Source organism: Cryptomeria japonica, chromosome 5, assembly GCF_030272615.1.
Source record: "Cryptomeria japonica chromosome 5, Sugi_1.0, whole genome shotgun sequence".
NCBI classification, from domain to species: Eukaryota; Viridiplantae; Streptophyta; class Pinopsida; order Cupressales; family Cupressaceae; genus Cryptomeria; species Cryptomeria japonica.
This window is the reverse complement of record NC_081409.1, coordinates 686732488-686757274: the sequence shown is the minus strand read 5'-3', so window position 1 is coordinate 686757274 and position 24787 is coordinate 686732488. Positions and strand designations below refer to the sequence as shown.

General features: G+C 34.4%; 1 protein-coding gene across 1 annotated transcript in view; it reads right to left on the bottom strand.

The window, feature by feature from the left end:
* LOC131876069 (18.1 kDa class I heat shock protein-like) overlaps positions 1-23984 on the bottom strand; it is an 84717-nt gene extending 60733 nt beyond the window's left edge. Inside the window, exons 1-2 of the mRNA XM_059220846.1 lie at positions 23926-23984; positions 22343-22494 (exon numbers count right to left, since the gene is read on the bottom strand). Coding sequence (XP_059076829.1) covers positions 22343-22494; positions 23926-23984 — 211 coding nt within the window. The remainder of the gene's footprint in view (positions 1-22342; positions 22495-23925) is intronic.
* Positions 23985-24787: the final 803 nt, after the last annotated feature.

Here is a 24787-nt window from a genome sequence, read left to right as displayed (position 1 = left end):
AAACAATATAAGTCCTAAAGTTACTTTGATTGATTTAATGCATTGTAAACAAGGTGTTAAAGAAAAAGTGACTGATTTCATTGGTAGATATAAGCATTTGTATGCTCAAATTTCTTTTCCAGTGCCTGACAATGATATTCAAAGAATCTTTATTTCTAATTTACAAAAAGATATTAGAGAAAAGCTTCTATTTTCTGAGTTTACTTCTTTCCAACAGTTGTGCGCAACTCTTCACAATTATCAACTGACTGTGAGTCAAATGGAACAAGCAAATCCTATGGCTCCGAGTGATAAGGGTGATAGTAGTCAACAACCATTTGGGAAGTTTAAACCGAACAGAGAGTCCATTAAATTCAATGAAAACATCATCAACAACAATGTGAATGCAGCATCAAGTGTGCCTCCTATTTCTAAATTTTTCAAGAAAGAAAGAAAGTTTACTCCTTTGAATGAATCATTGCATAGTATTATGAATAAGTTATTGGAACAAAATGTGCTTACTCTTCCTCCTATAAAGCAAATAGATCCTACAAAGATTAATTCACCCTATTTTGATAACAAATCTTTTTGTCAATTTCATCGTCATCCTGGGCATGATACTGAAAAATGTTTTGCTTTAAAGGGTAAAATTCAAGATTTGATTGATAATAATACTATCTCTGTTTCTGGTGTGAATGATAAAAGCAACACATCTGTAGCTCCTCCTAACCAAAATCTTAAGATTTTTACTGATCCATTGCCTTCTCATACCTCTAATGCGATTGATACTACTGATTCCTCTGTCTCACTTGATGATCTTGTGTCCATGACTCCGAATGTGATTAACTTTGTAGAGCAGCAGAAAATCCCTAAAGAACCTTCCATCACATTTGATTCCAGTGAAACTATCAGGGCACCTGATGGTCCTTTATATATAGTTGCAAAAATCAAGAATACACCTTGCCGTGGAGTGCTTATTGATCCTTCTTGTATGGTTAATATCATTACTGAAGAATTTCTTTTTCCTTTGCAATTGAATCAAGTGATCTATGATGAAACAAATGTGGTTGTGAAACTATTTGATGCATTTTCTTCTCCTGCAATTGGTTCTATTACATTACCTATTGAGGTCCATAACAAATCCCTTGATGTGGACTTTGCTATTATTCCATCATCTGAACAATTTCGTGTGAAGCTAGGCTATCCTTGGCTATCTTCCATGAAAGCTATTGCTTCTCCTATTCACAAGTGTTTGAAATTTCCCCATAATGGTGAAGTTGTTACTGTCAATCATAGTCTCTTTAAACCAGCTGAAAGAACTTCTAGCGTTCCTATTGATTACTTTTGGCCTAAACAATTCCAATCTCTTCCTCCGCGAAGTGATCATCTTTTCAAATCTTATCAAAAGTGGAAGAAAGATATGATCGTATCTCTAAGTGAACCTAGAACACCCAAACTTGACATTCCTATCGTTCTTGAGAAGGAGGTTCTTCCCTTGAAAGATAAAACTAATGTCTTTCCTCAAGAAGATTCCCAACCCATCCCTATGAATGTGACTATGCCTATATCTAATAAACTTCCTAAAAGTAGACCTATCCCTCCTCGTCATGATGGACTTGGTCTCCTTCCTAAACCAAATATTCCTCCCTTATATGGAGCAGTTCCTCCTCCTTCCTCTTATGGAGAGAAGAGACCTTCCTCTTCTCCTAGTGTTCAACCTAAGAGACCACAACCTAAACACCCAAGTGATAAGGATGAGAACATTCCTCCTCCTCACTCTTCTCAACTTCCTACTAAGACTAGACGAAATCGTTCTGCATGTGAACGCCGACGAAAGCGTCGTCTTAGAGCTCAGGCAGCTGCTTCTCAAACTTTGCAATCCCCAAAAACACCTTCAGCCAGTATTATTCCATTTTCTCCTCAGCCGACGATTGAGCCGAAATCTCCTAAACATAAGATGCATGATAGTCTTGATCCTGTGCGAGTTAAAGATCCTATTTTTATAAATCTTGATGATGATATAGATGAAAATGTTACTCCTATTCATTCTGATAGTGAATATGAATATGTTGATGTTGATAACCATTTATCTAACGAATTTTCTAAAGCACTTATCCTAGCTCCTAGACAAGAACAACGTGGCTCGGAACATGAACATAGCCCTTGTTTGGATCTTGTGATATCTCCATCTGCTGTGTTGGATGTTCCTCCTCTAGCGTGTTTCCTACCTTCCCGAAATATTGATCAGCAAGATCGGGGGGTAGATGACGTGCTAGACTAGTTCATTAGCATAGCAGATTCTCTCCTCCTCTCTTTTGTTACTTCTTCTATGTGTTATTCTCATTCTTCTATTTGTTGTCCTTAGTGTTATCTACTTGAGGACGATGCAAAGCATTGAGATCTCTTTTGGTCTCTCTCATGTTGACTCAAAAGACACATGTGTTCCCTTCTTCTAGGTGACCTTCCTTGATTGGGGAACGAAGAACAATTATGCATACATACATATGATATACATGAATTATCATACAGTATACTGACCCCGAGGAAAGCGAAGTCACCTCGTGCTTTGTGTTTTGTGTCTATTATCCTTGGGCTTATCTCACACTTGGGGGCTAAATCCTTGTGATAACGTGCTCCTTTCTCATTTCTTATATGTATCACTACCTTAAAGCAATCACCCCCGGTGAGGCGTGTGCGATCGCTTTAACGTAGGGGGGCATACATCCCGTCCATATCTTTTCAAGATACTTGAAAATTTCTTGACAAATTTAGCTTTGCCTTGAAAATTCTTGATATCTTTCTTGCATGACTCATAGTGAGGGAGCCTTACTACTGACAGTCATGGTTCTCCCTCGTGATCTTCCCTTTTACTTTGTCAATTGAAGTCGTAAGATCCTTAGTCCACTGGGGGCTTGGTGTATCTTGCCTCCTTGACGTGGTGAAAGCTTTTCAATGTTGATTCCTTGTACTTTACTGGAAGTATGAGCATACGCTTATACTCCCGCTAAAGTGGGGGCTAAATGTAGCGTCCTAAAATTGCAACACTTGCAATTTCGACTGCATTTGGGTCTTCACGATGGCGATGCAACACAGAACCTGAATGGAGACCCCGAAACTTGTTCATGACATCAAAAACTGTATTTTTCTGCACCCTGGCTTGATCCCTCCTTGCACCCTGCTGTCCCGGGAGGTGGGACCATGGCGCCCAGCGCCCTGGTCCTTCAGGACTAGGGCGCCCAGCGCCCTGGTCCCCCAGGACCATGGCGCCCAGCACCCTGGTCCCTGGCCCTATTTTGGGCCCGGTCTCTTATGGGGCTTCGGGTCTTTAAGTTTGCAATTCGGGAAATAATGTTTCTTGGTTGGCCTAAGGTCGGAAAAATCAGTCTATCAACCCTAATTGACAAGTATATAAACTACTTTTCCTCTACTAGAAAGGGAGGAAGGAAAAGAAGCAAGAACAAGACACGGAAGCGATATTCAAACATTCAAGCATTCAAGCATTCCTTCAAGAAATTGAGCATTCTAAGTCTCCATTCAAGGCTAAGTGTTGCATTCAAGACAAGGATTCAACCATTGAAGAGGAGATCACATACAACATACAACATACTACATACATTACACCTTCGCATGTAAGAATACAAACATTCTTACAACAAGGTTGCAGGTACGCGGCTGTAATTGAAGATCTGGAATCCTTGTGCAGTGACGAACAGATCCCCCTTCGTTTCGCGGATTTTTCGGAGGACCGTGTGCATGTCGGGCGCCATCGTCCCGTCAACTTTCGCTCAAATTTGCAGAACAGCACCGTCTCGACATTTTACTGCTAATTCCAGGTCCGCAGCTTCATCCCATATCCCTATCTCTGTTTATAAGCGAATCTTTCTTGCTTCTACATGCATTCCTAGTTCAATCTTTCTATCTACATTCTTTACAAAAGAGGGTATCCTTGATGTCTTAACCCTTGAAACTCATTTAGAATCCAATCTTGCATTGCGTGGGATTGGATCTTGTGGGTTTCACCCCCTCTTTTGAATGTAAAGTCTCCCCTAAGTGAAAACCATCAACCCTAGTGACTCTCCCTTCTCTCTCCTTGGAGATTGGGGAGGGGAGAACAACTAGGGTTCGATTTTTCCTTTTTACATGTGTCAATTTAGATACTATGTTTACCGTTGTGACTGTAAATGGAGTGTTAAGGTTTTGAACATTAAAGAAGATTGCACATCATCATGCCAGATGGTGCATCTATCTCTATCTTCGCCCTTACCCTTACACAGAGGGTGTTCTATCTGGAAGGCTCCTGAGCTGGTTGTATGTGGGTCAGCACTTGTTCTCATAACGGAGAGTATATTTCAATTATGTTTGTGGGAGTTGGGGTACGACAATAATAATCTCAGCATAACTTCAAAGCTATCCTGGAAGGCGATTGCAACCATGCCTAAAGAGTTGTTTCACTTTTTTTTATCTCCTGAGAACGAGGAAAATGTTCACCCAAGAAAATTCATGGCAACAGGGAATCATATATGCTTTCAATGTAGTGGAAAGGTAGCCTTGTTGAATAAAGAAAATGGATCGTGGAGTAATATTGGAGGCAACGGCACAAATATTGGAGGCAACTACACAAATATTGGTGATGCATATCTTTATGACCCGAGACCTGATGTATCGTTTTAGTGATTTCCAATTACTATGTTCAAAAGTTAAGTTATTGCTCTTTTGAATCTTTAAAATAATATCATTTTTTTCCTTCATAGAAGTATAAAATATAATTGTTATATAATTTTATTCAATTAAATTTTTAAAAAAATCTATTTCAAAGTGGAATTTTAATTTTATATTAGAAATGAAAGTTTTAACTTTTTCATATACTTTATATAGATTTTTGTTTTTTACTTTTTATTTAAAAGTATTTTTATTTTTCTTTTTAAATAATATTTTTGTTAATATTGTAAGTATAATTGAAAAATATTTTTGTAACTTTATTCAATTAAAAAATATTAATCATAAGTATTTCAATGCAAATTCTAATTATATATATGAAGTGGGTGATGAGTTCTATTTTTTTTTATAGATTTTTGTTTTGTTAAAGCATTATTTTTATATCATTTAAATAATGTCAATTTTTTTTAATAAGTAAAAGACAGAAAATTCTTGTAATATAACTTTTCTTCAATTAAAAAAAACCTATAAACAAAAAATCTATTAAAATGTAAAATTCTAATTTTATATGTGAAATGAATTAGAGGTTTGAACTTTTATGAGAAACAAATTGATTTTTTTTTAATTAAAAGATTATGTTTTTATGTTTTTATGTTTTTAAGGTTAGTTTTATGGGACTGTGAAGCCTGGAAGGCATTTTTGGGGGCTTGGGGCTTGAAATGAAGCATTTTTGTGTGGGGATCTGGGCTTGAAATGAAGCATTTTTGTGTGGGGATAGGCAGTACATTAATTTTTGTTTTCTAATTGTATCTATGTACTCCTAGGGAGTACAGAGAAATTTTTTATTTTCCATTTCATAATATATTGTTTCACGTTTGTAAGATTGAATTTGAATTTCTATAATTTAAATGTTTTTTTAATTATTATTAGATTTCTTCTTTGGGCTATTTAATTTTCTTATGAGAAACCATTTTTATTTTATTAGATTTCTTCTTTGAGCTATTTAATTTTCTTATGAGTTATACTTTTTCATATGATATATTCTCCAAAAAGAAGCAAATCCATGTTGAAACTAGACATTAGAGAAAAAGCATCAACAACACAACTCATACTAACCATCGACATACTTAAGTAGGCTACTTCTTTGTTGAATGCATGTCTTGCACCAATGAATTTTTTTTATACTAGATATGATAAAATATAATATTTTATCTAATTAAAAAATAGTAATATATAATATATAATATATATGTGTGTGTGTGTGTATGTATATATGTATATATATGTATGTATGTATATATATGTGTATATATATATATATATGTATATATATATATATGTATGTATACATATATATATATATATATATATTAAATAATTTTTATTTTTTTTTTTAATTTTACTTTAACTAAATTACTCTATATTAAATCCTAACCTTGACTTTCTTAGCTTTCTTTAAAATTAAATGTTAATTAGCCCACAGACTTTCTTTACGGAATGTCTCACGCCTGTAAACCATCATAAATTTGTAAAAAGTAGTTTCACGACAACCATCTCCCTCAAAAGCTGGCGAATTCACTGTTCACTCATTCGCCGTAATTTAATTGATTTCTATGACATTCCACGGCCTACTCTCGACCCCTAACTAAATTAAGATACCCCGCCTTATGACGCTCTTTCCTCTTATTTAAACGCTTTTCAATATTCCGCTAAATTTAAGATAATATTCCGGTAAGTTTTTAGTAAAGAGAAAAAGGGAAGAAATGTACCGTTAGGAGTACAGCACAGCTTTTCTCCTAAGTGGGCCCCATGTATTCAATTTTATTGGAATTAATTTTTAACTAATTGTTTACTATTTTTTTTTTAATTTTTATTTATAAATTACGAATGATAAATGAGTTGTGTCTTTTTTACTACCATATTGGCCATTGTTTACTATTTTTTTTTAAATTTTTATTTATAAATTAGGAGTGATAAATGAGTTATGTGTCTTTCTTGCTTCCACATTGTGCAATATGGTAGTAAAAATTGATTAAATATCATTATGTCATTGTCGCATCCACGATAGCCTTCTCTATGAAAATTATTTATTTATTTTTAATTTAAGTTATATTTATATTATACTTTTAATTAAAAATAATAACTTATAAATTAATATATTAAATAGATTTATGAAATTTTTAATAATTATTATATTAGTATATTTATATTTAAAAATATATATATGTAAAATTTAAATAATATTATGAGATATTAAAATAATTAAAAAATGATTGAAATAGAATAATTAAAAAAATTATTTTTAAGAAACTTTATGAATGTTGTATTTTAAAATTATTAATTCAAAAGATAATTATTAATTCAAAATCAAAATTTATTAATTATATGTTTAAAATTTATAATGTAAGTTAGTTTTATCTTAAAATATATTTTATCATGATAGTTTTTTTTATAAGAATTATTCCAAAAATAAGTAAGTTTCAATCATGAGTGTCTTTTAATTGACATGGGTAAAATGAATTAACTTTTGCAACTACTCATTTTTTTTTAATATTAAGATATATTTTATTTTGAAATTATATGTATAAAAATTAATTATATAAAAGTAATTTTTTTTTTTTATATTAAATATCGAGAGTCCAAAAAAAAAGTAGACGAAGAGTTTATACAAGAGTAATGAGCGAAGGGGCAAGGCCTCAACCGAGAAAATGAGGAGCCAGAGAGAGGGTTATATACAATTATCTCTTTTAGCCAAAAAAATGAGACATAGCAGAGTAGTTCCCTATTGGAGAGCCTCATCCACGTCCTCCAGCCACATGGTCCAGCCTTGTTCTCCTTCCATCCAAACCACCTTCTTTCTTGCTAGGATCTGGGAGCACATCTCAATCCTGTTGAAGGGAGGAGGCCTGTTGTCCTGTAGATCCTTTATCAGTTTCTTCACTGCCTTGTCAAAGGAGACCTAGTTCTCGGCGAGCCTAGCCCATTCATAGTCGTCTTGCATCTCGTAGACAAACATGGTTGCTCTGCATCTTTCAGAAATCGCAGTAGCTTGTTTCTCTCGAGGTTAATCAGAAAACAGACCTGCACAACAATTTTGTGATGTGTGAGTTTTTAAAAAAACTCAGTACGTTCCCTTGTAATACCTTGGAACTTCTCCTCATTTCTAAGTTTCCAAATAAACCAGAGAATGTAAGAAGATAATATTTGCCAAACTAGATTAGTATCCTTGCTCAATCCATGAATAAAACCAGTAACTATATCATGAGTGAAAACAGATTTTGTGATAGCAATTCCAAACATAAGCCAAATTTCTCTAGCAAAGGGGCAGTCAAGGAAGATGTGACGAGCGGTCTCAGGTTTTTTGCAGACAGAACACCAGTCATATGCAGCCGATTTTTTCCTAATAGGTAATCTATCCAACATAAATTGCCATTTGAAGCATTTGATCTTAGGGGGAATGGGGGACCGCCAGAGCTTCTCAAACGTTTTTTGCCAAGTATGGGGGGTATGCTTAACATACCACAGGGTGTTGATATGTTCGATTACCGCGGTGTCACTATTGAGCAGGGTATAGATAGATTTGGCTTTGATCTGAGGGAGGGTGGAGCCATCCTTCCAAAGGAATGTAAGGTACCTATGGGCGTCTACTTGGGTGTTTTTCGGGAGATCTAAGGGAGCGCAAGCATTTTTAATCATATTGTATGTCTTCTTGTGCGATGCAGGGAGATCATATTTAGTGCTAAGAGCCTCCCAGCTGATAAGGTTATCATGTTCTAGAATATCCATAATGTACTTGATTCCTTTATTATGCCAGTGCTTAGCAGAGCAGCCTTGGGTTAAAGCAAGGGGTTTGGAATTATGATGCAGGTTCCACCATATTGACCTTTCACCGTGGAGGGTATTGTCACAATTGATGTTCGATTGTTAATGAGACCACACACATGCTCCCAGGCTTTCCAGATGGATTTAAACACCCAGGTGCCTTGGACAGACACAGGGAAACTGCCTGCAACTAAGTCACTGAAGGGGAGGGATTTCCAAGTTTTGGCACTTTTAGGAACACCGTTCTGTATGTTGTTTATAATGAGGATTTTCCAGAAAATCCATTTGGCAGCAAGGGAGATACCTTGCAGCCTGAGATCCTTGAGGCCCAGCCCACCTAGCTTTTATCCAAGTGGCACCATGACCACTTGACCACGTGAGCTTTCCTTTTACCCTTCCCGTCAGACCATAGGAACCGTCTGATGTATTTCAAACACTTGGTAATTACTGAACATCCATACCGAGGAGTAGTATGTGTTGTATGAGGATAGGATTTTTTGGTAGACTTGAATCTTGCCAGCAAGAGAGAGGACCCTATTGTCCCACTTGTTGAGTTTACTGTCTATCTTACCCTTGACCCAACCCCACATGTCTTTAAGAGAGGGAGATATGGAGAAGGGAATGCCAAGATAATGGACTAATTTATTAGGTCCTCCCCATGAATAGCCAAACTGGTGAAGCCAGTCCAGAGGATTATCTTTCCATCCAAGTAGAATGGATTTGGTGTTAGATATCTAGGCTTCGGAAGCTCTAGCGAAAATGTCAAGTTTTTTATTAAGGGCATCAATATTGTGCTTTGAGAGTTTCAGGAAGAGCGAGGTCTCATCAGCAAACTGGATGTTGATCAATTCAAAGTCATCTGGCATAGTAATGCCTTGGACACGGGGGGATAGGGTGTCATCTCTAAGGAGATAATACAAGGCATCAGAAGCAATGACAAACAGAGCAGGGGCAAGGGGGCAGCCCTGCCTAATTGATCTAGACAAAGGAATAGGCTGGGAAAGGGTCCCATTGACTTCAACCAGGGCAAATGAATCCTTGAGGAGGATTCGAACATAGTTACAGAACTCTCTAGGAAATCCAAAGGCTGAGAGCATCATGAGGATGAAGTCCCACTCCACCCTATCATATGCTTTCTCAAAGTCGACAAGGAACATGGCGGCATCTTGGTTCGAGGTTCTGGCCCACTCCATGGACTCCCAACTCGTTACAAGGTTCTCCAAGATGTATCTGCCTCTAATGAAGCCTGTTTGGGTGGAGCAGATGAATTTGGGGAGGATCTTCTCAAGGTGAGAGGCTAGGGCTTTGGCCAGGATTTTGTAGGAGACATTGAGGAGGGTAATTGGCCTCCAATTTTTAATTAGGGCTTTGTCCCCTTCCTTTGGAACAAGCTTAATAATACCTCTATTTATGAACTCCCCCAGGGTGCCAGTGGCAAGGGCTTCATTATAGATGTCAAATAGGTCGTTGGAGATCCAGTCAATGTTAGTTTTGTAGAATTTAGCAGGAAGTCCATCAGGGCCTGGGGCCTTGCTATCCTTGAGAGTCTTAATGGAATCCTTGATTTCTTGCACGGTTATCTTAGCTTTGAGGAGGTTGGCTTTGTCCTCAGAGATTCTGTTAGGAATAATTGTCCTACATTTGGTACGGGCCTCTGTTGAGGACTCATTATCCTCAGAGATAAACAGAGTCTTGTAAAATACTTCAAAGGCTTCTTTGAGGTCATTTATATCTAAGAGTTCCTTATCATCTATAGTTATTCTATCTATTTTTTCCCTGGTCTATTTTTGTTTAATCAGATTAAAGAATATTTTGGAGCCCTTATCACCAAACTGGAGCCAGTGGTTGCAGGCTCAGATGAAGGCACCTCTAATTTTAACCTACTGGTGCTTCCTGAGGATATCTCTGGCCTCGGAGACCTTCTTGGCCAGGGTAGGGGAAGAAGGATGGAGTTGAATTTCATGTTCTAGGGAGTGAAGCTGATGGGTAAGAGTTTTTTCTATGAATCTAAAGTCCTTGGCATTTTTTTGCCCAATGGTTTGGAGAAGATTCTGCCAGGAGGAAATGTTCCTCTGCCATCAAAGCATGTGGGATTGGGGGAAATGTGGCTGCAAGTTGAAGAGTCTAATTAGTTTGATGGCATTTAGGACATCCTCGTCTTGCAGCAAGGAGGTGTTAAGCAAGAATTTCCTGTTATGAGGATGGCTAGGGGTGATGGAGTTCCTGATGTTAATAATGGCTAGAATAGGGAAGTGGTAAGACAGGGTAGCTAGTAAGACTGCAACCACGTTCCCAAACTGATTGGGGGAAAAGGAGAAAAAGTCCTTATTAGCATAGAATCTATCTAGCCTGGAGTAGATCCTATTAGTGTTTTGTTGAAAGTTGCACCAGGTGTGCCATAGGTCAAGAGAGTCAGTTTTAGTTCCTTCCAGGGGGTCAAACAATTGAAGGTGTTGTTTCAACCTATCCCAGTGAGGTCTTTCTGAGTTTTTCCATTCAAATGGAAGTCCCCCAACCTTGTCATTCCGAGAATATTAAAATCCCCCGCCATGATCAAGGGGATATTTGGGAGGGAGGTTAGCCAATTCCAGAGGGATATTCTTTCCTTATAATCATTAGATGCATAAATGGAGCATATGCCAAAGCAAGAACCCTTAATATCTAGGGTAACCCAGGCTACTCTATTACAGGGGGAGGTCCCTTTATCCTTGAGGTACATTGTCCATTTAGGGGCGATAAGGAGACCAACTCCTCCTTTTCCTCTCAGGTGGTTGGTATAGACTTTGAATGCATCTCGCCAAATGAAGTCAAGTGTGGTGTCGAGGGAGAATCCAACAGATTTAAGTTCTTGTAACATCAGAAAATCTAAGTTTTTATGATGATCCAGAAATCTTTTAATAACAAATTTCCTGTCAGGCGACTCAAGGCCTCAAATGTTCTAGGATATGTATTTCATCAAAGTGGAGGATTGGAGGGGGGCTGGTAGGGAGACCGTTACTGGTCACCAGATTTCTTCTTGTTTTTGGAGCCCACAAGCCTACCTTTTTTTTTATTTAGGGAGTGCCCTTTCATAAGGTCCTCATCATCTTCACTGGTTTCGGGAAGCTCAGCTCTACTATATGTATTTCCTCCTATGTCGGACCCAGACAACTAGGAGCCAGGAAAGCCAGGGAGCATAGTGCTAGTTCTAATTTCCTCTAGACCCTTATTGGCATAGATAAATTCTATAATATGATTATCCTCTAGTTCTTTGAGCGTAGATGTAGTCGAGGGAATGATGGTGTTAGTGTCAGAAATAAGCCCTACAAGTGAAGAGGAGACCGATTGAATGGGGGTATCGGAACTGATCATCATTGCAGGGCTATTACCAATGCTAGCACCATCATCCCCACGATTGGGGTTTTCCAGGTTTTTAAACATATTTCTAACCACAGAATTAACAGGTGATGGATCAGGGTCTTGGGGTTTAAGAGCATAAGCCAATTGGTTATTGGAGGACCGGCTAAGACTCGGGGCATTAAGAGGAGTAACTTTGCGTCTTCATTTCCTTGAAGTAACAAGTTGAAAACCATCCGAGGGGGTTTCTGCAAGATTTTGAGAGGGGTCAGAAACAGGGATGAGTAGTTCGGGGGCTACAGGTGTAGGCACAGGCTTGAGAGGGTTAGCCTTATTAGGGGTGGGATCAGGATCTGCGGACCTCTCGTTAGCAGAGCGGGGTGGGGGAGCTTGTAGATCATTATTAGTTTTAGGGTTTACAGTAGTTTCCCCTGAGTTATGTTTTTTCCTCCTACGATTAATAATTGGGCAATTTTTGTGAATATGCCCTTCTTTCTTGCAGAGAAAACATGCATTCAACCCTCCAAGCATTTCAATCAGGCAGATAAATGTGTCTCCATTGATATTTAAGTTTAAGGATGGTGGAATTTCGATTTCGAGCTTGATTGAGACAAGCATTCTTGCATCTAGATTGGGCACCAACCGAGTAGTTTCATCTATCCGAATAATTTTGCCAAATGGTTCCAATAATTGGGGAAGGAAACGCCACAAAAAAGGGGGGACATCCTTGAGGATGACCCATCTGGGAGAGGATAATGTGAGGAATTCCTCATTAATTGCCTCTAGAGACCAGGCTAGGGCTCGACAAGAGGTATTCCCAACCGTCTAGTACTGGTGTTTAAGTGCTTCCAATTGGGCTTCATGCGAATTAAAGAAAATGAGAAAAAGACCTCTCTGTATTTCTCTACAGAATGTGATTTTAAGCCCTAGTTTGAGATTCCATAGGTTGTGAAACCAGTCATCTACGAATTTCCTAGGTGGACATTTTTGTGCATCAACACAGGCAAAAAAGATGGCAGTGTCACATAACCTACACTTTTCTAAAGCAATTTCATTCAACATTTCAATGTTTGGCGAAATGCAGAAGGGATCCGAGGTATTGCAAGGGGACTTACTGTCCTTACTGGATCCTTCGTCTACAGGAGTCGTAAGGAAGTGCGCCGATGAGCGAACTCCATTTGCAGGCGGGGCGATGGTCTCGGCGAATGACTTTGCTAGGGCTGGTAATGTCTACGGAATGGGTTTAGGGTTATTAATACTAAGTCCATCCGACTCTGGCTCCATGGTGACCCAGGGTTAAGATCACGCGGGGTGGGCGAAAGGGTGGAGTTAGATGTAATGAATTTTGCAAAGCAGAATAAATGAAAGACAGAGTAAAACGAAACAAGTGGGAGAAAAGCAAACCGAGTGGAGAAGATTAACTCCTCCACGTACACGCCTAGGTACTCCCATCGGCGCCTGGTAGCCTCGGTTCTGCTTCCTTCTTCAGGTCGCGGTAGTAGGCACCGAAAAAATGCAGACATTCCTCGCCATCGATTTACAATTCTATAAAAGTAATTTAAAAAAAAAATACTAATTTAATTAAATCACTTTAATACGATACCAAAAAATTATTATGATGATTTATTATTATTTTATATATTATTTTGTTTAATATAAATTATATTTTTAGTAGCTATTTTTAGCAATTATTTTATGTATTTTTTTATAGATAAAATTAAATTCAAAACTGCATGACATGTTTTCTCAAAAATTTGGCCCCATTTTCTCCCATATCTATGATGCTCTTGTTTTTTTATTTAATTTTTTTTTAACAAGTAGGTATTTTAATAGTCCTAAATCTATCAAAAGTATTTTTAATTTAAGCTTAATGTTTTTTAGGAGACAAGTTACCTTTTTTTATTTGAATCTTAGAATTTAGCTCGTTGAATCTAAATTTTTAAAGAAATAATAATAATTAAAAAATATATATTATTTTATTTATAAAATTATTAATTTTAAATAAAATATATTATTTATTATTATTATATATAATATTTTCATTTAACATTTTATAATTATTAATTTTTCTAATATTTATTATATTATAAAATTATATATCTATATTAATTATTAAGCCGAGAGGCTTCTACAATGGCAGATTTTCAATTAATTTACATTGTTACTGATTAATATAAGATTAATATATTATATAATATATGATTAATATATTATATAATGAAATGGTTATTGAGACGATTTCACGGGATTGAGTGATTAAAAATTGTAGAAATCTATTGTTCCACTCTTCAAATTGAAATCTTGTGAATTTTAGAAAAGGGATCAATTACACAACAAAAACAGGTATCTGACTTTGTTTTAATAGAATTTAGTTTTTGACTCTCGGTTTTCTTAGAAACTAACTCTATTTTTTTATTGTTACTGATTCCAATAACAGAGAGTGTCTACTGGGTGGCTTAAACAACTTCAACATCCTTTTCAGATAGAGGTATTTGATTTTTCCTCAAGTTATACCTATCATTTTTTATGCTTTCTAAATACTTTATATTTGATGTTTCTCTGCCAATAGTCATCGTATATTTCTCCATTGCAATACTTCATAAATTATTTCATGTGGATGAATCGTTTCATTTTGTATAGTTGGAGTCATCAATATTGATATTTGTTTTATGATTTCAAGATTGCGATTTGTGTGGGGTGAAGAGTGTACAGAGCCAAATATTTCGGAGGGTGGGTTGGTCTCAACCTCCGTTACCGGTCCTCACGCTTTTTATCAATCTTGGTGCCCAACCAATTAAGTTTCCCCGGAAATGGGCACTATGGTGTTCATCTATGCCTCCATGAACTCATATGCCTTATTCCAAGGCTCACACATTTATACAGATGGTGAAGGATTCTCGGAAATGTTGACTACTTCAAATTAGTGTGGAGGTTTCTAGAACAAATACATTTTAAGCATATACTGCAATTGTGGTCTTCCATGAAAGCATATTTCATTGAGGCATTCTATTAAACAACTCACAAGTCTATGTATGCTTCCACATTTTACATGCATGTCAACCAGTGCAATAGCAACTACAACATCTGCCTAAAAACATTAATCCTCTCCGTGAGGTTTAGGATAAATGTTTTAGGCACCAATTTTTGAATTGCAATTTTGTGAATATTTGTGAAAATAATTTCAGAGAGAGAAGGGGTCAATTAGGCAACTTCAACATCCTTTTCAGACAGAGGTATGTGATTTTCTTTTAATAGAATTAATTTTTTTCTCATTTATACTCCCATTTTTCAGAAGCTAACTTATTTTTAAAAAAATTTATAATTTCAAGACTCTATTCCAATCACAGAGAGAGACTTGAGATTGATTACACAGCTTCACAACTTCAACGTCATTTTTACTATTGATATCAAATTTGTACATTAGAAAATATGTATGTCTTCACAATCATACTGTAAATAATTTTCTGATTTTTATGAGACAAGATTTTTATCTTTGATCGCTGAACTAGATAATATTAAGAATAGTCTATTGCACTTATATGGCAGGCTATCATTTGTGTTACATCATAAAAAATAAGACTTATATGGAAGGCTATCATTTGTGTTACATCATAAAAAATAAAGACATTTGGTGATCGAAACTTTCATCTTTGATCACTGAACTAGATAATATTAAGAATAGTCTATTGCACTTATATGGCAGGCTATCATTTGTGTTACATCATAAAAAATAAGACTTATATGGAAGGCTATCATTTGTGTTACATCATAAAAAATAAGACTTATATGGAAGGCTATCATTTGTGTTACATCATAAAAAATAAAGACATTTGGTGATCGAAACTTTCATTATTGTGACAAACAACAAATTGTAGTTCATGTAAAGATATTCCTGCAAAACATAGTTAGATAATTCACATTTATTTCTCTGTGTTTCATATATCCACATAAAAAAACTTATTACAAACTGCACCCGCATAATTTACGCAGGTGGGGAGGCTCTCCACCTGCATGAGGAGTCTCTCCTCCCACGTAGCGTGGGAGCTGGAAACCACGCCCCAGCCTTTGTTATGTTAAGCGTGCAGGAAGCATCCAACTTCCCAGCCAATCAAAGACATTCTCACTTAATTTTTATTATTATATTATATAGTATTGTTGGTAATTGATTCTAGGGCTCATTTCTTGCATAGTTGAAATCATATAGTAAAGTTAATTTGGATGACTAATGCAGTACATGAAATCATATATTGCAATGTTCATTCAATTGTTTATTTATTTATTTTTTATGTTCATCATTTGGTTCATATGATAAACATCTGGTGTCATAAATAATGCAATGGTTTTTTTTATCAGTTTGGAAGCCTTACACATAAAAAAACATGATGATTTTTTTAATAAGTTTTGAAACTGGGTTGAAGTTATGCAAATGAGGAATAAAAAATAATTTAATTATATATTAATATTTAAATGTTGGTTAAAATAGATTTTATAAATTTAAAAGGGTGAGGTTTAATTTGTTATGATTTAAATAAGATTATGATTAGGTATTAATTAGGGTTAAGGTTCAGTAAAATTTGAATTATCAATATGGTTAGGGTTAAAGTTAAAATATGATTAATATTAATGTTAGATTAGATCTAAGGATCATAATTATAATACATTTTTAATTATTACATCAAAATAATATATCTAGGTATAAATCTCATTATTACATCAAATTTAAATGTGAAAAATACCCATCCAGTGATATCTAATCCAAATGCACTTGTATTTCTTTGTATTTCTTTGTATTTCATTTGAAAAAAATTATAAGTGATGTGTTGATAAGTATTTATAGATTCTATTGAAAATGTTTTAATTTATTCTTTATTAATAAGTATTTTTTTACTATAATATATGCAAAGTTATTTTAAAATATATGATTACCATATGAACTTCTTATTATTGAGTAAAATCCATTACTAAATGTAAAATAGAATTAGTTCACTTAGAAAGAAATGAATTCGAACCATACCCATCTACTAATGAGGTTGCTAAGGATGGAGAATTTTGGACACTTTTTAGATAGTTCAAATGAAAAAAATTAAATTAAATTAAAAAATTATTAATGGTGTATTAAGGAGCTAATCAAATCAATTGTAAATCAAAATAGTATTCCATTTACAATTTGACAAGTCTTATATGATTGATACTTCTTATATATTAATTTAAATTAAAGTTGAAGGCAAGGATGCATTAAAACATAATAAGTTTATTCTTAATTCTTAAATCAACACTAACATTATAAAAGACTATACTTATTTTAATTATTATTATATTAACCCTTTCCCTAAATTTAAAATTAATTTAATTGTTTATATAGGGTGTAATGGTCAATCAAAATTGTATTCTACTTACAATTTGAATTAATTTTCAATTAATAGTAATCTTAATTATAACCCTAACTAGAGTTCTAACTAAAACTAATTTTAATCCTTGATACTAACACTAATATGTAAAAGTCCATAATGTTTAAGAAAGTAAAAAGAGAAATGTAATCATTTTATTTAAATGATTATCAAAATAGAATTAAGTTAAATATGTGATTATCAAAATAAAATTAATTTAATTATTTATATAAAGTGTAATGGTTTGGAAGACACCACTTATTATATTATATCAACATTTTAGTCTTTATAATTAGTTCAAAATTTAAACCCCATACCTAATCTCAAGTATTATCATAGACTTAGTTGAAACCCCATACCTAACCATAAGCATAATCTAACCATAATTGAACCCAACCCTACAATTAACCCTGACCCTAATCATAAAACATGTAGAATTTTAGACACTTTTAAGATAGTTCAAATTATAAAAAAAAAAATTAAATCAAAAAATCATTAATGGACTATCGACGATCTAATAAAAATTAATTGTAAATCAAAATAGTATTCTACTTACAATTTGAATTAATTTAAAATAAAGTTGAAGGCAATGATGCATGATTATTATAAATAAATTTATCTAACATTTTTAAAACAAAATTATAAAGGTTAGCATAAAATACAATAAATCTATTCTTAAAACATAAAATAAGTATGCTCTTTTATAATGTTATTGTTGATTGTCCAACATAGATAGATGGAACCAGAATATTAAAACCTGGACCTCACTTTGTCAAGTTGTGGGTAAAAAGAAGGCTAAGGATGCTAGAGCTTCTGAGTTACAACTGCATAATGCCCTCCAAGTGGCTGAACTGGAACTTCAAGGGGATCCTAAGAATGTATCACTCACCAACCAGCTTGTTAGGGTCAAGACTGATCTTAGAAGACTGCAGAATCAAAAAATCAAAGCGTGGAGAACTAGGGCTAAATTAAATTGGCTAGACACTGGAGAACGAGGATCTAAATTCTTCTTCCAGTTTCTTAAAATGAAATAAGCTAGATGAAAAATTGACAATCTGGAGCAGAATAAGAACCTCTCTGAACCAATTGAAATTCTTGAGTGCTTTTCTCAGTTCTACAATACTGAACCGGGTAGGGAGGAACATGAAAATGCCAGAAATATTGTTATGATATAAACCCTAACCATAGACATAACCCTAACCATAATTCCAAATATTAAGCCTTTGAAGCACAAGCATAAACTTAACCATAACCCTAACCTTGATGCTAATCCTAACCCTAACATTGTGATATAAACCCTAACGCTAAATGTAAAACTAACCATAATCATAAATCCTAATCCTAACCCTAATCCTAATCCCATGATATAAACCCTAAACCTAGAAATAATCATAACAATAATACTAAATCCTAAGCCTAACAACAATCGTAACCCTAACTGTAACTTTAAACCCTAAATCCAAACCCTAACCATTAATGTAATACTAACAATGATATAAACCCTTACTGCAATCCTAACAATAAGCATTAGCCTAACCCTAAAAGTGATACAAACCATAACTATAACCCTAACCCCGACCCTTAACCCTAAATATAACCCTATGATATGCATCCTAACCCTACACATAATCCTAACCATAACCATAAATCCTAAGCCTAAACACAGTCTTAACCCTAACCCTAACCCTAACTCTAACCATTAACCTAACCCTAACAATGATGTAAAATCTATTTATAATCCTAACCCTAACCCTAATCCTATGATATAAATCCTAACCCTAGACATAATCCTAACCATAATTCTAAATATAAAGCCTAACCACAATCTTAAACTTAACCATAACCCTAACCATTGTGCTAACCCTCACCTAACACTGTGATCTATAAACTGTAACCCTAAACATAAAACTAACCATAAATGTAAATCCTAATCCTAACCATAATCTTAACCCTAACCCTAATCATGATGTAAATCCAAACCCTAATGATTAAACTAACCCTAACAATGATGTAAACCCTACCTATAATCCTAACCCTAACCCTAGCCCTATGATATAAAGGTCCTAACTATACACATAATCTTAACCATAACCCTAAATCCTAAGCCTAACCAGAATCTTAAAATTAACTATAACACTAAACATGATGTAAATCCAAACCCTAACCATTAACCTAACCCTAAAAAAATGTAAACCCTAACTATAATCCTAAACTTAACCCTTAACCCTAACCCTAACCCTAACCGTAATCGTAACCCTAACCTTATGATATAAACTCTAATCATAGAGATAATCCTAACCATATACCTAAAAATTAAGCCTAACTAGAACCTTAACCCTTACCATGATGTAAATCTAAACCCTAACCACTAACCTAACTGTAACAATGATGTAAACCCTAACTATAATCCTAACTCTAACCTTAACCCTATACATAATCCTCACCATAATGATAAATCCAAATCCTAACCACAATCTTAACCCTATCCCTAATCCTAATCATGAAGTAAATCAAAACCCTAATCATTAACCTAACCCTAACAATCATGTAAACCCTAACTATAATCCTAACCCTAGATCATAGCCCTATGATATAAACCATAACCCTACACATAATCCTAACCATAACCCTAAATCCTAGCCTAATCACAATCTTCACGCTAACCGTAACACTAAACATTATGTAAATCTGAACCCTAACTATTAACCTAACCCCAACAATTATGTAAACCCTAACTATAACCCTAACCCTAACCCTAATAGAAAGACAAAATGAACCCTATTCCGTATTCAATTAGACCTACTATTTTAAACCAAATCAAATCCTAACCCTAATAGTAAACCAAAATGAACCCTAATCCTGATTGAATTAGGCATACTATTTTGATTCCAATCCTAGCTATAATTCTAAATCTAGAATTGAACCAAATGGAATCCTAAAGCTAACACTGTACCAATCCAAAATATACAGCTATACAACAATATATAATTTGAAATTAATTTATGTCATGTCTTTCAATTCACACTGCGACTGCTACTAGCTTATATATATTTAATAATATATATAGAATAAGTCGAGAGATATCCTTCTAGAGGCATCTATTGCACTTATTGCACTTTAATATTGATAAATTAATAAAAAAGAGATGCCTCTAGAAAGATATCTCTCTGCTTATTCTATATATATTATTAAATATATATAAGCTAGTGTTATATTTTCAATGTTGGTGTATATTGCCAATTTTTTCATCAACATTTCAAATCCGTTAAGATGAATAAACTTGAAAAGAGAAATAATGTTACATTGAAAAATTTGGCTTACACATTTAAATCTAGAAGCTATCAAACAATTTATCACATACTCTAAAAATTTGATACATTTAACATTTAATTTTTACTTTTGATATCCTATGGCTTATCCCTTGAACCTCCTTTAGGTACAAGGTGCTAGTGTTAAAACAAACAACAAGATACAGAATGTGAAACTGCTAGCTCTTTAGCTATTCTATATATAAAATTTATTAAATGAATCTAAACAAAATCTTAAATAATCTTTTATTTTCATTATTTAAATAAGACTCCCTCTTTTGTACACGAAATGGAGACTCACAAAAATATCTCTTTTCTATAATTGCATAGAAATATAATAAATAAGAAATAAATATAAAAATAAAATAATATAATCTTATTTTAATAAAAATGAATACATCAATTAAATAATATAATTTTATTAAATATATATAAGAAAATTAATAATGGTTGGGGTTAAAATATAATATAATTATATTTTAACCCCAACCATTATTTAGCCTTAACCCTTACATTACCTTAAATATTTTTCTTATAACCCTTATTTACCCAAAACCTAATTGAATCCTAACCATAATTGAATCCTAGCCTTGACTTTCATTTTTTATACAATTTAATAAATATATGCTACATGGACAACTACAACTAAAAAAAATTAAATAAAAAATTATTTTTGAATTTTTAAGTTCAATAATTCTTTCCTATTAATTATTTAAATAAAATTTAAATTAGTTTTAACACTTTTTAGTATTAAATTATACGTAATACAGAAAAAATAAAAAATTAATACAAAAAGTGGAAGGGTTAGTTAATGTTAAAACAAACAACAAAACTGCTAGCTCTTTAGCTATTCTATATATAAAATTTATTAAATCAATCTAAACAAAATCTTAAATAATCATTATTTTTCATTATTTAAATAAAACTCCCTCTTTAGTATGTGAAATGGACGACTCACAAAAATCCACGGGCGCAGAGATAAATACAGCTATATAAAAAATAATTTACTATGAAAACGACTCAAGTTCATCTGCTTGTCGATGCACCCAATCCGAACACTATTTATATGGCTTGTATTAAAGCACGGGCCTAACTTGAGGTTGTATATTTCCATGGCTGAGAATATTGTTTCTTCAACTTGTAGACTAAGTGTTCTTTTCCTAGAACTTCATAACCCATAGGTTGTTCCACATAAACTTCTTCATCTAGACAATTATTCAAGAATACCAATTTAACATCCATCTGAAATATTCTTCCATCTGATAACCTATAGGTTGTTCCACATAAAATTCCTCCTTGGTTATGTTCTTTGATGCTTATTCTTTGGTTGTTGTAAAACTTTTGGGTTTCAGGTCTCTGTAAAACCCATTTAGCTTAATAAAAAATATCCATCTAATATATTGGCCACTTGAATTGTGTTGCAATAGCCAATATAATCTTGACTGTATCAAGTCTAGCCAAAGGAGAAAATGTATCTGCACAATTCACTCCAGGATTTTGTGCAAATCCTTTGGCAACTTATCTTGTCTTAAATATCATTCCACTGAACCATCTGCATGATATTTGACTTTATATATCCATTTTACACCAGTCACCTATTCATCTTTGGGATGTTGAACTAAATCCCAAGTATTGTTCTTATGAATGAAATTCATCTCATCATTCATAACATTAACCCATATAGGTTCTTTTACCGCTTCTTCATATACAGAGTATCCTTCTCCACCAAATTTATTTTCAAATGCTCCTTGCTCGGTCCTGCAATCACAAACAAAAAAAATTAAAATCTTTAAGACACCACTGCAATGGAAATAATAAACCCTAAAAAGAGGGGCAAAGGGATTAATAATTTACCTGGCAAATCAGTTGTGAAGATATGAGCTTCAAGGATTTCCTTCCAATCAACCCTTGTGTTGGCGTCCCTTGAGAATGAAGAGGGCGGGCTGAGATCCATGGCATCCCACATGCGAGAAATTGGAAGCCATAGATCCCATGCACTCATGCCCCTTCCGAAAAATAGAGTCAAAACCATACTTTTCACAATTAAAGATGCATTGAAGTCAAAAATTATAGAGCTTGCAGATATATAGAACGTTGCTAATTATCTTGACGATGATTGCTAAGAAGATTGGTTTCAATTTATATATAAGTGGGGAGAATTCCAGAGACAACGAGATTTGGGATGAAAGTTTGGTACACAGAGTGGTCTAAAGTCTTCGGGATAGTTCTAGATTCCAGGCGAAAAAGTTTGGAGATGAAGGGACATGATTCCCCATTAATGGAGAATGCCTGGCACATTCCTGAATAATTCCAGTGGGCCTCATTTTCCTGGCCGTTTTGTAAAATAAAATTAAAATTTAGGTGGAATTTTATATTTTTTTTTAATTAAAGTTTGATTATTAAAGAACTTAAAAAATTTGTTTGACACACATATTTGACCGTCAAAATCATACCGTATTATCAATTTAAACTGTATCTAGCAGAAGTCATCAATCCACAATTGTTTATTTGTCCAAGCAGATGGTCGCATTGGAGCTCAAGTGCATGCTCGAATCCAATTGATAAAAAATGGGATTAAGGGGTAAAAAAATTATTCAATACAAACACAAGAAGGAGCATATCTTTACTATTAAGTTTGCTAATGGGTCCCCATAGATCAACCAAGATGCCATTTTGTAAACCTTATGTTAGAGTTATCATGTATTAGCTAATAATTATTTATTTAATTATTAGTCTGTTATCCTCTACACTTAAGCTAAACTTAGGAATTTAATAATATTGTAGGTATTAAATACACATTATCCCTTTAGAGTTTCTTTAGGGTTGCACACATTTAGGATTGCTAATCTCCTTATATAAGGATTGTATTGTATTTCTTTTTTATTCCCTCTCTGGATGATAATCTTTTTCTTCAGTGTCATTATTGCTTTTTTGCCTTCATTATTCTATTGTGATAGGTATTTTTCTTGCAGGTGTTCTTGGGATCTCTGAAGTTATATTTCTCAACTTCATGGTATAAGAGCCTACATCTGCTGCTACTTGTTCGTGATTTTTCAGAAGATTTTTTGGAGGTTAGAGTTTCAAGTTTTTAGAGCTTTTTATTTGGATATGGGGTACTTCCTTGTTTTTGGGCATTTTGGGCTCAAACAGACCTCACCGTTGAGCTCAGAACACCCAAAAACCTCATTTTCATATAAAATTTGTCTAATTCGAACAACTTTGGCTCTAGAATTTTTGGGGGGTTTTTTGCCCTTTTCTAGGCACGAATTTTGAAAAAAAATCAATATATATATATATAATTGTAGGCAGTTTAATGGCATACCTAGGCTGAATGCAACAAAAAAATTGTGGAAATCCTTTTTTTTTAAAAAGGGTTTAATTTTTTTTTTAAAAGCACATTGGGAGGGGGGGGTGCTTTACAGGTCCGTACGACTCACAACAAGTCCTCCACCTTCCGCCTCGCCCGACTACCGCACCGCCTTGGTGCCACCGCCATCGCCTGAGTCAATCATCGTCGCCACCCCTTGAGTCGGCCACCCCACTCAACCCTGCGTCGTAGAATCCTACTCTGTAGTTGAGTTCTTTTTCCAACCCCCATCGACATTTTCCGGTCGCCGCCAATTTTCTCTAGGCGAGGAGAAATTTTTCGGGCGAATTTTTTAGGCGAAGAATTTTTTTAGCAGGGGAAGGAATATTTTTGGAACATTCTACTGACATTAACAATACAGATGGCTTGCATGGCCCCCTGTGACCCTCTTTGTGCCTTAAAAGAGGGTTTTTTAATTTTGGGCATACGATATCATTGAAAAGATTTTTTCGTCTACTTTCTAGATTTGTGGGTTTCATCACCTTTTTTTTTGCTGGTACATTCGATAGCCATTTGAAGTCGGAGGTCTTATTTTCAGTCCCGAGCTCATATATTTTCACCAGTTTCTTTATTTTTTGCAATTCCAGCGCCGTTGGGACGGTGTTTCAGAGCTCTTCACATCCATCCATGTACTTTTTCCAAATTTTACTCCAGGTATATTTTATTCATTTTTTTGTGTTTTCACACTCTGGTGAATTACTTGGACAAATGAACTCATGGAAACTTATAGTTCGTGTGGGATGACTTGTTTTTTGTTATTCTTCATGTATTTCCAATCTTGTGCCTTTTTTTGACATTACGAGTCTTCATTGTAATCATTTTCTATTTTGCAGACACACTGAGATAAAGTGCCACTATGCCTTGCATGCTTGGGATCTTGCACATCTTGTGCCTTATTGTACTCGCACTTCATTATAAAGTGCCATGGAGGG